The sequence below is a fragment of the Durio zibethinus genome, chromosome 1, assembly GCF_047325235.1.
Source record: "Durio zibethinus cultivar Kanyao isolate XHJ-2024 chromosome 1, ASM4732523v1, whole genome shotgun sequence".
In the NCBI taxonomy this organism is placed as follows: Eukaryota; Viridiplantae; Streptophyta; class Magnoliopsida; order Malvales; family Malvaceae; genus Durio; species Durio zibethinus.
Window position 1 is genome coordinate 4,336,218 of NC_143162.1, and position 13,207 is coordinate 4,349,424.

A 13,207-nucleotide genomic window follows, 5' to 3' on the forward strand; every position below is an offset into this window, starting at 1 on the left:
CATTCTTCTTAACATGCCTTGTTCAAATACTTATCATGGGCTTTGTCAATCAGTGGCCTTCGAAGGAATCAAATACTATTGTTGCCGTTAAACTTGTCCATGTTCGAGTCTAGTTGGATTTAGTTCGGTGAAATTTTTAAAATATTTATTATTTGAAAATTAAAATTAGATTTTAAAATAATTTTTATCAAAATTTTAATATTCCATTTATCCCTTTTGTTTAATCAAATTTTCTCTTTTGAGATATTTCAAAATTATATATATTTTTTAACATCTAAAACTTTTATTTTTTATATATTAAAATTATATTTTAATTTTTTTTTACTTTTTGATATTAAAAGTTATGAAATTTTAATTTTATAAAAAAATTTAATTTTAATATTAAATACATTAAAATAAAAAAATTTGAATTTCATAAAAATTAATATTATTCAAATAATTTGAAACCAGAGAATATCTCAAATATAATCTAAACTAAGCTAAATAATTTTACCCAAAATCCAATAAAATCGAAATAGATCCATGAATTTGAATCAAAAAATAGCCCAATTCATGGGATATGGTTTGATTTGATTTTGACTCCAAAGTTTGGGCCTAACAAAATGAGCCCATTTCTTGAGTCACACTTTCCGAATCAACTCAAAAAAGGTGCCCAACCTAACACCTCTCAACCGAACACCTATATTAAAAAGAAAAACGACAGCCCACAGAATTGGACGCCTACGTGATTCAGTTTCGGTTTAACTCTCCATAGCATACATTTCCTTGTGCGGATCAACTTTACACCTTCGGCCGTTCGAAAACGTCTACAACTCTTACCGCTCCTCGAAAAAATCACTATCACCTACTCGCCCAAAAGCGCTGCAGCTATTATATTCAAACATCTACCCCACTCCGTCCATCCAATCAAAACCATCCGTTTTACACACGTGCAGGGTGTTTGAGTGGCAACGTAACATCAATTATCCCCTTCGCCAAGAAAGTGTACGATTCACGCTTTAGCAACCCTGTCAGAATCACGCCCCGTTAAAAACCAACCACTTGATATTCGCCACGTGTAATTAATGGAAATAAAGATCTTCAAGTTGGCAGTGAGAAAGAAAAAAAAAAAATCTGGGAAGAAGTCATTTGGTTGGGGTGGAATCAGGTTTCCTGTACTTCGTTTGATAAAAGGTAACTTTTACTCGGGACAAAAGCATATTCTTTGGTTCAAGTTTTTACGCAGCCAAAAAAAAAAAAAAATCCCTTCATTCTTTTAACGCGAAAGCTCTTGATAAACGATTTTCTGTCAGGAGAAAAGAAGGGAAATCGATTTATTTTGTTTTAATCGGCGAAAAAAATGCATTCGAGTCATCTGCTTCTAGAAGAGCCAATCAGGATGGCTTCAATCTTGGAGCCATCGAAGCCTGTAAGTTTCACTTTCATTTTCAAGTCAATCTGTTTAGGTTTTTGTTTTTGTGAGGAAGCTGATCGGATACGAGTAGGTTTGGAATCTGATTCGTTTGTACTCTTTTTTCCAGAGTTTTTTTCCGGCGATGACAAAGATAGTTGGAACTTTAGGTCCGAAGTCTCGATCCGTGGATGTTATTTCCGGTTGCCTTAAAGCTGGAATGTCTGGTACGGTATTTGCTGCCTCACTCTATTTTTTTAAGTTATTACTGTATTACTGGAAATAAGATTTTTTTTCTGATTTTTTTTTTTTGGGGTTTTGGCAGTGGCTAGGTTCGATTTCTCGTGGCATGACCCGGAGTATCATCAGGAAACTTTAGAAAATTTAAAGGCAGCCGTTAAGCTCACTAAGAAGCTTTGTGCGGTATATTCTGTGTATTTTGGTAGATTTTTGTTAGTTATATAACTTTTGTTTGCTTCTTGTTTGTTTGTTTGTTTCCTTGGAAAATTGTCTGTCTTAATTTGCAAATTTTGTGTTCCGCAGAAAACAAAATAATTTCTCATGTTTTCTTTTTAAAATGATTTTTTGATATTACTCTATTAGGACATCTTTTATGTGAATTTTTGAGTAATTTCATGCCTTGCTCCGGATGGAGGGAGTTGCCTGTTCCTGAATATTGAGTGTGGCAAACAATGGGTAGTTTTTTGTTTGTTACTGTAGTACAGATTGTTCTTTCACTGCTTTGACGAAGATAATGGAATTTAAGAAAATAAAGTGATTTCTATTTGGTTTTTTCCTTTCAGGTTATGTTGGATACTGTGGGTGCTGAGTTGCAGGTTGTTAATAAAAGCGAGAAAGCCATCTCACTTCAGGCAGATGCTACAGTTATTTTGACACCGGATGAAGGACAAGAGGCCTCTTCGGAATTATTGCCAATCAATTTTGATGGATTGTCAAAGGTACAAAGCTAGTCCACTACCTCTCATTGCATTTTGTGTATCCCATGTAATGCACCCTGCGAAAGTATCTGCATAAGCCTTGTATTTTTGCCTTTTGGTTCTGAGGTTTAAAACATAATTTTTTTTGAATGTCTGATTTTATTGTACATTCATAGCTTTTATATACAGCATTTCCTTAATTAGGGTTTGGGAGGCATGCATTGGCTAGTGCACAGTGGTTATGGATTCTTGATAATGGAAACTTAGTGTGTCAGTTTTTTCCAGTTAGTTCAAAGGAACTTGTATTTGCTGGTGGTTGTCCTGTTTCTTCATGCAATCTTTATGACAAAGCCATCCAATCTTGTTTTTGCAGGCAGTGAAGCAGGGAGACACTATTTTTATAGGTCAGTACCTGTTTACTGGGAGTGAAACCACATCTGTATGGCTGGAGGTAAGTAAAGCGGAGCCAGATATGAGTGTGTCTTTCTGTTTGTGTTTGTTTACTACCTATTTGTTGGTTGATTAATTAGGGATTTGAACTTTACAATGAGAATTCTTATGCACCTACCATTGCCTAAATTGTGACTGAAATTGTGCAGGTTAGTGAGGTAAAAGGAAACGATGTGGTTTGTGTGATAAAGAACTCTGCAACATTGGCTGGGTCATTGTTCACTTTGCATGCCTCTCAAATTCGTATTGATTTGCCTACCCTCTCTGATAAAGACAAGGAGGTAAGTTTATCGTTGGTTGTTGCCTTTAATGATTATAGTAATGGAGAAAGTCACCTCTCTCTTATTAAGGTTTAGCTTGTTGCCCTGATATTTTCCATGGAGTCCCTTTGCTGATCTGGTAATACTTACTTAAGGTTATAAGTTCTTGGGGAGTTCAAAACAAAATTGACTTCCTCTCACTATCATACACGCGACACGCAGAAGATGTTCGCCATGTAAGTATTGCCTATCCTTATGTGGTTTTTTCTTGACTTTCTGCATTTTCTGATTGCATGCTCTTTGTAGGCTCGTGAGTTCCTTTCAAAGTTGGGTGACCTTGGTCAGACACAAATTTTTGCGAAGATTGAGAACATAGAGGTGCATTAGATGTTGTATTTACTGAGAACAATGAATACGTGCGTTTTGATTTCACATGCTGTGAATAAGAATGTGACACTAATGTTTTTTTCATTTTTCAGGGATTAAACCATTTTGATGAGATCCTACAGGAAGCAGATGGTATCATTCTTTCCCGGGGAAATTTGGGCATTGATCTCCCACCCGAGAAGGTCAGTTTCATAACTTGAACCATATTTCCTTTTGCTGGTCTTAAAGTTCTTATTATAAAATATGGTATTGGTCTATATAAATGGTAGAGATCCAATTTGTACAGGGCTATGAATATGTTGCAATAGTTTTGCTGCAAAATTTATCTTCTTGAATGGATCATGCCATCTGTTCCATAATATATAACTTTACTTTGTAAATGATTTTTAGTTTGCTTGGATTCTTGGTCCTAGTTTTAAATGTGTAATTTAATTTGATATGTAGATGTGGGGCCTAATGTGACTATTTATTAGAGCTTGCTGGTAATTAACTTCCCTTTCCTTGCAGGTGTTCTTATTTCAAAAAGCTGCCCTTTATAAGTGTAACATGGCTGGAAAGCCTGCGGTTGTCACTCGTGTTGTGGACAGTATGACGGACAACTTGCGGCCAACTCGTGCTGAGGCTACTGATGTTGCCAATGCTGTTCTTGATGGTATATTTCAATGCTTTATTGTGGGCATTCGCTGCTTTAGACTTTGTTCATTGATGTCTTTCAAATTATTTATGGTTACATGCCATATGTGATGCGATTTCACTGATGTATGAAAATTCTCTTATTTTGTTCAATGGAGTTGGAAACTGACACTGTTTCCAACAAATCCACAACACAAGTTTAAACTCATCTTTTTAATTGTCCCATTTTCTGATGGCTGCAGGAAGTGATGCTATTCTTCTTGGTGCTGAGACCCTGCGTGGATTATACCCTGTTGAAACCATTTCTATTGTTGGCAAAATTTGTGCTGAGGTAAATTCCATCTCTCGTAAATGTGCATACATGAATCTCTTGACTTATGCAGCTCCAACTTTGGAGACTTGTGGCCTTGTTACTCGTTAACAAACTGTTATAGACCTGAAATATACTAGGCTTAATATGGGTTTGAGTTTTGACTCACAAGACACACTCATATAGACATTGTTTTTAATATCCTGATGCTTGGTTGGGGCCTGGGTGTCCATCTTACTGTGGTTCATAAGGGGTAAAAAAACACTGCACTTTTTCTGTTTTTCCTGGAAAGCTATACCTGTGGATGAATGAAGTAACCTTCACAGGGACAAGAGTCATATTCATATGTTTCTCCGGTCAACTTATTGTGTTCAGCTAAGGTTTTACTTACTTTTTCAAATAAGGGAAACCCAAACTTGCAACACTTTCAAACCTGTTTTACTTGTGGTCTTCCATTGGTAATGATCCTTCTGAAGAAATTTGACTTTCTACCATACTAACCAAAAACCTGTGCATGAGTGCCCTTTTTTTGCAGGAATGTATAATTCATGCATCAGCTTTTGGTTTGGAATTTGGATGCTTTATGTTTGTTATTGCATATTGCATCAATTACCCATTAACTTGCCATGCATGTCAATGAGATGGAGCACTTAATGTTCCGGAAATGTTAAAATAAGAAGGCATTGATATTTATGTTCCATTTGCTAAGCATTTTCAGCTGAGTTTTTCCAATTTTATTATAAATTTCACAGGCAGAGAAGGTGTTCAACCAGGACATGTATTTCAAAAAAACTGTCAAATATGTTGGAGAGCCAATGACCCACTTGGAATCCATTGCTTCCTCTGCGGTATTTCTTCTCCACAATGCTACTCTTCTGATACATGTTTTTATCAGTATATCGTAGTGGCCTTTACGAACTTCTAGTATTGCTAAAATGAGTGTGTATCTGCAAATGTGTTTCTGATTGGCTTAATTCTTGTTTAGGTACGAGCAGCAATTAAGGTGAAGGCATCAGTTATTATATGCTTCACATCCTCAGGGAGAGCTGCAAGGTATACGATTGCTATATCATTAATTTTAATTATATGTGAGCTGTTTTGTTCTTTTCTTTTCTCACCAGTCACCCTCCAAGAGGTGGTGGGGGGCAGGTATTAATGGAAACTTGTCAAAGGTGTATTAATTTCATTACTAATATTGTATATTATGTAGATCTTGATTCATTTATATGGCTTCTGAATGTTTTCCATGTATATACCAGATTGATTGCGAAGTACAGGCCAACAATGCCAGTTCTCTCAGTTGTCATCCCTCGCCTTAAGACAAATCAATTGAGGTGGAGCTTCAGTGGGGCCTTTGAGGTATGTCTGTCACCCTGAATTCTGGATGTCCCAGTAACTGCTTAAAAGTTAGTTTTGTTTGTTTTATAGTCTCTGTAGGAGTCCTCGTCAGCATGTCCAAAAGTGGGAAAACACTTGCTCCTGAGTTGTGCTTGTGATAGTAAAGTGTTAAATGGATCCATTGCCATATACGAAATGATTGTGTTGGCTGGTCTTTTGAGCTCTTTGACGTGTTGTTTAGTAGAACTTGCTGGATGACCTGGTTGTTGATGGAATGCCTTCTTAAGTTTTGTCTTCGCTTCAATTTATGTTTTATGCCTCGAGTTGGTGATTTATAACACTAATATGGAAAAAGCCCTCTCTTTTTTTAATGCAATTTAATTTTGTCATCACTGCAAGAAGATATTTTTGTTTTATTAAGCTTGGTTTTTACCTTTAAACCATTTATAACAGCTGTGACTTTTTCAGACAGTAGATAATGCCTTGCAGTAGTCATATAAAAGAAGAATTTGTGGTATAATTCTGTCACAAAAGTCGGAATAATTTTATTCCCAACTTTAATTGACATTGCTAGTTAACTTATAGAAGTTAATGATGTGTTGTTGGAATGTTTATTGCGACTCATATGCTTGTGTCGGTCCTAATGGAACCATCTTTTTTTTGTTGCCAATCATTCAGGCAAGGCAATCCCTCAGTGTCAGAGGTCTCTTCCCAATGCTTGCTGATCCACGACATCCCGTAAGTACTGCTTTATGTTCATTGTGACTGTATTCTTCAAGACTGAAAGAAACTTCCATTCCTATACATTTAGATTGTACTGGAGAATTAATATCGCTCTGCTTTGTTTTGCAGGCGGAGTCTACCAGCGCAACAAATGAGTCAGTTTTGAAGGTTGCTCTTGACCATGGGAAGGCTGCAGGAGTTATTAAGCCGCATGATCGAGTAGTTGTTTGCCAGAAGGTCGGGGATGCGTCTGTTGTGAAGATTATCGAGCTCGAAGATTAAACTAAATCATTTTTGTCAATTTCTCCTCTTTGGGATATTTCCGTCCTGATTTTTTGAAAGCGGTGAATGACTTTATTGGTAGCACCTGCGAGGTATTATCCCCAGGTTTTGGTGAACGCATGGATTTGAAATGTATTAAGAATATGTAAATTTTTACAGTCTCCGGTAATTATTCTACTGTATCCGAAATGATTGCCATGGAAAATATGGGCCATGTTCCCCATTTTCAACTGATGTGAAGGTAAAGCACATACCTGGTTCCAAATGAATAAAAAAAAATTTTTCTTGATTAAGCTCCAAATAAAGGTGGTGGATCAGTTTTGACAGTTAAATGCAATGCATGCTGTAATTTTTGTCTTTAATGTCACTCTCTCAGACCAATGCTTTCTATTCTACGCTTTTAAACTGGTTAAATTCTGAGTGTTAGATTTAGCCAATTCTAACTTTGTGTAATCTAGGATGATCATTCTTAGTTAGTAATGTGGACGGAGCAATACGAAGGCTAGAATGTGGAGGACGACGTTGTTTTCAGTATTGTACGAGGCTGTCGGTTTTTGTCTTCCTTTCTGTCTTCGTCCCTCGTGGATAATATTTTAAGTATTTAAACTATGTTCGCAGCTCTAAATTTAATTATGCCTAATATATTAATATTAATAACTTTTTTATTCCGGCTTGAGTATAGATTAAAATTTATAAAAATAAAGGATGAAAAATAAAAATTTAAACAACAGCGCCTGTGGCCTAATGGATAAGGCGTCTGACTTCTAATCAGACGATTGTGGGTTCGAGTCCCACCAGGCGTGATCTTTTTTTCCCATCCTTATTTTTCATTCATCCTTTGTCCTTCCTTTCTGGCTAGATTTTCCGTCATTCATCCTTTTCCAGCATTCATCCTTTTCCAGCATTCATCCTTCCTTTCTGGATTCTCGACAACTCGTTATGGGACAATTTACTTTCTAGATTTTCCAGCATTCATCCTGGATTCTCGACGACTCTTTATGGGACAAAATTTTTTATACCTAAGAGCTTTTTTTTTTTTTTTCAATGCTTTTTATATTCTCTTCATAGATTTTCCAAGATTTAACACATACTAATTTTTTAATCATATTTATGTATTACATTAGGAGATACTTTTTAACTTATAAGATTTATTTATATGAACAATTAAGTAGATAATTTTTTTTATTTGACACATAGGATAATTTTTATTTTTGTATTATTTATTATCAATTAAATAAATGTATTTAAAATAATCATTAGTTATTTAAATTTTTATTATATTTTAAATCAAGTGTTAATTTAATTTGATAATTCACAAATTTAAAAAGATAAATATATACAATTAAATTACATATAAATAGGTAAAGTAACGTAATCTTATAACTTTCTCATCATTGTTTTAGATTTTTACTCTTATGCTATCCATATTTTAAACACTCCAACAAGATAATTCACAAATTATAAATTCACAAATTAAAAGTTTTTATCCTCCTATATACATTCGCTATCCATTTTATAAAAGAAAATATGAACTAAACTTGAAAAAAGTGAATAATTAAATTCAAAATTAAATCACTTAATAAAAAATTCAAAATTTAAAATCTCAAAAAAATATTTTTATCTTAATAAAATTTCTTATAATTTTTTAAAACTTTTTTAAAATTTGAAATCACAAATATCACTTATTATTTTTTGTAAATTCAAAATATATTTATCAATTTAAAAAGCTACCTATTAACTCAAATTTAAAAATTATTTATACTTTCTAATTATCATTTAATAAACCTATAAATATGTTGTGCTACATTATTATTAGTTTCATCACTTACTATGTTTTTAAATTCAAATTATATTTATAAATTTAAAAAGTTATCTATGCACTCTAATTTAAAAATGGTTTTGAGTCTGTCCCAGCAGGAAAAGGAATCTCAAATATAGAAATATTATATTTTAAAATAAAATTTCTAATAATATATATATATCTTTTAAAATCTAAAAAATTCAAATGTAATAATATATTATCTTTTTAAAATGGATTTCCTTATAATTTATATATATCTTTTAAATTTAAAATTTTAAATGTATTTTTTTTTTATTTTTTTGCTTACAAATATATTTCAAGAACGCTAATTTAATTTCTCAAATATAGTTTATATTCCATTATACTACTAGAAATAGTAATCGGCAAATTTAGTTGCAAGCCTTTAGTGACAATGAAATATGCAATGATGTTCCACTGGCTTTACATGCGACAGTCATACAAAAACATTAGAATTGACATGTACATGTTGTGTTCCTCTACTTTAGTACTTTCATGCTTCTTTTTCGCTCCAAATATTGAGGTCTTAGTTTATAAGTATGAATGTTAATGCAAAATTGATGCATACATAAACAATATCTAAACATGATATTAACAAGCTTTAGATTTGTCCGAACTCGATACAGCTTAAAATATAAGCTTAATTTTGTTGTCTAAGACTGATCTATTTTCAAAAGAGTTGCGTAGGCTTGTCTGAGTCCGCTTATATTTTAATTTTTAAAAGGTATTTTTAATAATAAATTTTAACTATGAAAAAAATAAATAATCAATAAAAGAAAATTTAAAAAATAACTTAATTTAATTTGATATTTGGATGAAATGATACATACAAACATGGTATTAATATGAACACATTATTTAATTATATATTTATTTTTATATAATGTAATTATAAATATATAAAAATTATTCGACCCAGGTTTGGATGAACTTTGACCTTAATGTCATACACAAGGGGTAGCCCGAGCCTAAAATTTAAGCTTACGTTAATTTAATCGACCTAAAATTTATATCTAAGCCTTTTTTTTTTTAAATTTGAGTGAAATTTCAAGTTTAAATGAGTAGTCCAATTTTTAGATATATATATTTATAAATATATTAATGAATTATGCAGATCATTGCAGCTATAAACAGGATTGACAACAGATCGAGTCAAGACGAATTTTTACTCGTTCTGAATTCGATTTAATTTTATGACAATAAAACCTGAACTCGTATTTGACTCAAAATTTTTTTTTATTTTTTTATATCCGACCTCGATCCGAATCTAATATTGTATAAATCATACTGACCCGATCCAAAATTAATAAAATATTATTTTTTAAAATATAAATATATAAATTAAAAAATAAAAAATAAATTTTTATATAATATCGAATCAGATTTAACTAAAATCCGAACTTAACCTAACCACGATTTTTCTTTAATAATATCCGACCTGATCCGAAACCTGATTAAAAAAAAATCAACTCTAAAAAATCGAGTCAAATCGAAACCGTCAATTCCGGATTGAACTACCAACCTTAACTATAAATACATTTCTCGCTTTTAAAATTGATGAAACATTGGATGTTATTGTTATGGGCTATGAAATAGAGTAAGTTTTTAGTATGTTATTTAAATATTTAAATATATTATTTTTTTAATAAATTTTTTTAAAATTATTTATATTTACATTTGTATAAAAATGACCTTAAAGATGGAGATTGTAAATTGAAGAAAATTAATTTAAAGTGATAAAATTTTTAATTTATATTTTAATATTTTGTTAGTATACTTTATAACATTATTTATCAAATTATTTAATTAAAAATGTTAACTTTATTATAATTTGAGATCTTAATTATATTATATATTTTATATATAGCTTAAACATATCAGTGATTAAATACCGTAAATTTATATGTCTACATACATTTAAATAAATAAAAATAATCTATGCTGTCCTTGTTCATTTATATTTCTGGATTTTCCAAAGTTTTGGACACCAATTATTCCTTATCCTTCTGGATTTTCCGGGATTTAAAGATTTTATTTTTTTGCGTTTGCTTGATGGAGAATGACAAGGCTTCTATTTAGATTTTTAGGAAATTTCCACCCTTGTTACTGTTAGAAGAAAGTTTCAAATTTAGTTTGTTTTCTAGTGGGTACTTCTACTACCATATTCACAGGCCAGCGCATGAAACTTTCAAGTTTTCAACACAATAGCACTGTATTTAACTAATCATTTTGACATTAAAACCATCAAAAAAGGCGGTAGTTTTCTTTTTTCCATGTACCTCTTCAACCACTTCACGAATATGATTATTCTTTAGTGGCAATGAAGACAAGTTTATATGGTCAATTTGTTCATAGGCTTGGATAAAATACAATTGACATGTGTGAGCCAAGACTCTTTTCACGATGGAACTTGAAAACATAGAATTCATATGCTAGAAAACTATATTTCATAAATAAATTTCAAAAGAACAAAAGCTGAAAAACCTTTCATGCAAAGAAGTATCTATCTCATCTAAAATCTCTATCTAGTGTGACCCCCCTATCATATGTTACATTTTTACACAGTGATGCTAGATGGGTCTCCCATCTTGTTAGAAGAATGCTGCTGAGGCCGATTATGGCGCTGAAGATCAACCAACTCCAACTCCTTCTGTCTAACAAGCAGCCCCATTCTCTCGTTTTCAAGCCGCCTTCGTTCATTCTCAAGCTTTGCTCTCTCCATTTCCCTTTCTTTCTTGCCACTGAATTTCACCCACTTAAGCCTTTGCTTTTCAAGCTCGAATGCTTTGTATTGGTAGCTGACTTGTTGCTCCTCCAATTGCATTAACCTCATCTTCATCCAATGCTTCTTCTCCCAAGCACTCCTTGACCCATCTTGTATCACATTCATAACTTCACTGCTCAATTGTTGCATCAGTGGTGACAATGACATTGCAAACGCTCCCTTTCTTGGCCTTTTACGAGAAGATTTTTCATCATTTTCTTCATCATCTTCCTGACCCCTTGAGTGTCCATCCATTGCCTCTTCAACGTCCTCATCATCATCCTCATCATCATCCTCATCATCATCTTCATCATCACCCTCTTCTTCACTGCCTACTTTAGACAATTTCGGTACCTCTGTCTCGATTCTACCTGAATTGCCTGCAATTTGAGCATTATCCGATGAATGGAGGCATCGTTGTTGTTGAGCTTGCTGGTGCTGAATCTGGGATGTCTCAGTGGCCACCTCTGGTGAATGATTAGTACCACTAGTCCCAGCAGCTGCACCATGGCCACAACTACTATGATAAGCACACATTTCCCTGAAAAACAAGTGCTTAGAATTCAACAATTTTTTAACTTCTTCCTTCATTTTCGGGGACAAATCCATAGTATCAAGCAAGCTTTGATTCTCCACCACCCTGCAAGCTGTCCCTCTACCAAGTATATCATTAACCCTCTTATACCTCTTATTCAAATCATTGAACTTGTCTTCACATTGTTGTGGTGAAACATAAAACCCCTTCTCCATCATAGCCCTCGAAACCGACTTCCACTTCCCTTTCTTTTGTAATAATCCACCAGCTTTTTTCTTGCCAGTAGGATCATTCCCTTCTGATCCAATTTCATCACCAATATAATAAACTGCCATTATGAGTAGCTTAACCATGTTATCAGTCCATTTCATTCTTTGCCATGGAGAAAACTTTCTCTTAGCATCAGCAGCACCATCGTCATGAGTAAAACCAGGCTCATCTTCATCACTAAGAGGGGATGTTCGTTTGGTTTTGGAAACAAAAGGGTAGCCTTGTTTAACAGATTGCTGGTGTTGTGAGTGGTCAGTTTCACGATGAGAAAAAGCAACCATTTGTGAGTGATGATGTAAATTATGTGGGTTTTGGGCACTTTGGAGGTTTTGAGGTTGTTGTTGTTGGGGGTGTAATGGCGTTTCAAGGCCTAACATTCCTGAACCAATCCCAGAAAACATCCCACCAGGCAAAGCATTAGTTTCCATTCAGAATAACAGTAAAAACAGCTCTTACAAGAATTATTGAAGATCTCAAATACCCTGTCGAGGAAAATGTCATTGGCTTCTACTTTTTCACTTTTTCTGAATGCTTAACAGACAACAAAACATAAATTCCTATCAGGAAATTTATACAACTGTTGAAACACATAAAAAAGAAGACATACCCAATAAAGAACTGACTACCATTGAGTTATAACAATCACCAGGCACCTGAAAACTTCTTCTTCTACACCAGAAAAAAATGCAACGACTGCTCTTCTTTGAGAATTTTAATAGTGTAACAGAGAAAATAAAAGGTGGAGAGAGTTCGAGTGCAATAGATTGAGAGATATAGGCAAGACAGAAAGTGACAAAGAGCTAGTATACAGAGTACGTAGCAGCCGGTTTTAGTTTGGCAAAAGGTTTATTTCTTTGTGCTGAGTTAGGAAAACTGGCCCATGGTTTTGGTTTTGGTTTTTCTCGTAACCGGTTTTTATATTAAAAAAAAAATACCTTTGCAAACCCATAGTATTTTCCAAAACTAGGAGGGGAAAATGATTTTAAAACTCCACATCCAACGAAATGCCAATAAAAAACTGTATTTTTTTTCCTTTTTAAATTCTCATCTTATATATTTTCCTTCTCATGTCTTTTCTCTTATTAAACCAAGGCGTTGAAGGTGACAT

At 33.3% G+C, this 13,207-nt stretch overlaps 2 protein-coding genes and 1 non-coding gene across 8 annotated transcripts; 2 read left to right on the forward strand and 1 right to left on the reverse strand.

Moving 5' to 3' along the window:
• Positions 1 to 1,040: 1,040 nt before the first annotated feature.
• On the forward strand, positions 1,041 to 7,000 carry LOC111311768 (pyruvate kinase 1, cytosolic). 2 transcript variants are annotated; one of them, XM_022911454.2, is made up of 17 exons: positions 1,041 to 1,173; positions 1,293 to 1,408; positions 1,521 to 1,617; positions 1,716 to 1,813; positions 2,194 to 2,349; positions 2,702 to 2,779; positions 2,928 to 3,059; positions 3,194 to 3,274; positions 3,345 to 3,416; positions 3,518 to 3,607; positions 3,933 to 4,077; positions 4,301 to 4,389; positions 5,121 to 5,216; positions 5,354 to 5,421; positions 5,628 to 5,727; positions 6,385 to 6,444; positions 6,559 to 7,000. In XM_022911454.2, the coding sequence occupies exons 2-17, from the start codon at positions 1,340 to 1,342 to the stop codon at positions 6,709 to 6,711; spliced, it is 1,584 nt and encodes a 527-aa protein (XP_022767189.1). In that variant the 5' UTR covers positions 1,041 to 1,173; positions 1,293 to 1,339; the 3' UTR covers positions 6,712 to 7,000. The 2 variants fall into 2 exon arrangements, with proteins under 2 accessions (XP_022767189.1, XP_089615971.1); XM_089759845.1 differs by lacking the exon at positions 1,041 to 1,173 and having other exon boundaries at positions 1,198 to 1,408.
• Positions 7,001 to 7,441: 441 nt separating this feature from the next.
• TRNAR-UCU (transfer RNA arginine (anticodon UCU)) lies at positions 7,442 to 7,514 on the forward strand. Its single transcript has one exon. It is a non-coding gene; the product is annotated as a tRNA-Arg (tRNA).
• A 3,446-nt stretch (positions 7,515 to 10,960) lies between these two features.
• Positions 10,961 to 12,862, reverse strand: LOC111311769 (uncharacterized). 5 transcript variants are annotated; one of them, XM_089759863.1, is made up of 3 exons: positions 12,726 to 12,861; positions 12,581 to 12,630; positions 10,961 to 12,478 (listed from the first exon to the last, which is right to left on the reverse strand). In XM_089759863.1, exon 3 carries the CDS (start codon positions 12,474 to 12,476, stop codon positions 11,088 to 11,090), a length of 1,389 nt encoding a protein of 462 aa, XP_089615989.1. In that variant the 5' UTR covers positions 12,477 to 12,478; positions 12,581 to 12,630; positions 12,726 to 12,861; the 3' UTR covers positions 10,961 to 11,087. The 5 variants fall into 5 exon arrangements, with proteins under 5 accessions (XP_089615989.1, XP_022767192.2, XP_089615984.1 ...); XM_022911457.2 differs by having other exon boundaries at positions 12,581 to 12,656; XM_089759858.1 differs by having other exon boundaries at positions 10,961 to 12,630; positions 12,726 to 12,862.
• Between the last annotated feature and the right edge of the window lie 345 nt (positions 12,863 to 13,207).

What these genes read in the sequence shown, in the direction of transcription:
- LOC111311768 (XM_022911454.2), top strand. Translation starts at nt 1,340, where the DNA reads ATGCATTCGAGTCATCTGCTTCTAGAAGAGCCAATCAGGATGGCTTCA. An exon ending in CGAAGATTGAGAACATAGAG is followed by an intron (nt 3,417 to 3,517) that starts GTGCATTAGATG and finishes TTCATTTTTCAG; the next exon opens with GGATTAAACCATTTTGATGA. An exon ending in AATCCATTGCTTCCTCTGCG is followed by an intron (nt 5,217 to 5,353) that starts GTATTTCTTCTC and finishes ATTCTTGTTTAG; the next exon opens with GTACGAGCAGCAATTAAGGT.
- LOC111311769 (XM_089759858.1), bottom strand. Translation starts at nt 12,527, where the DNA reads ATGGAAACTAATGCTTTGCCTGGTGGGATGTTTTCTGGGATTGGTTCA.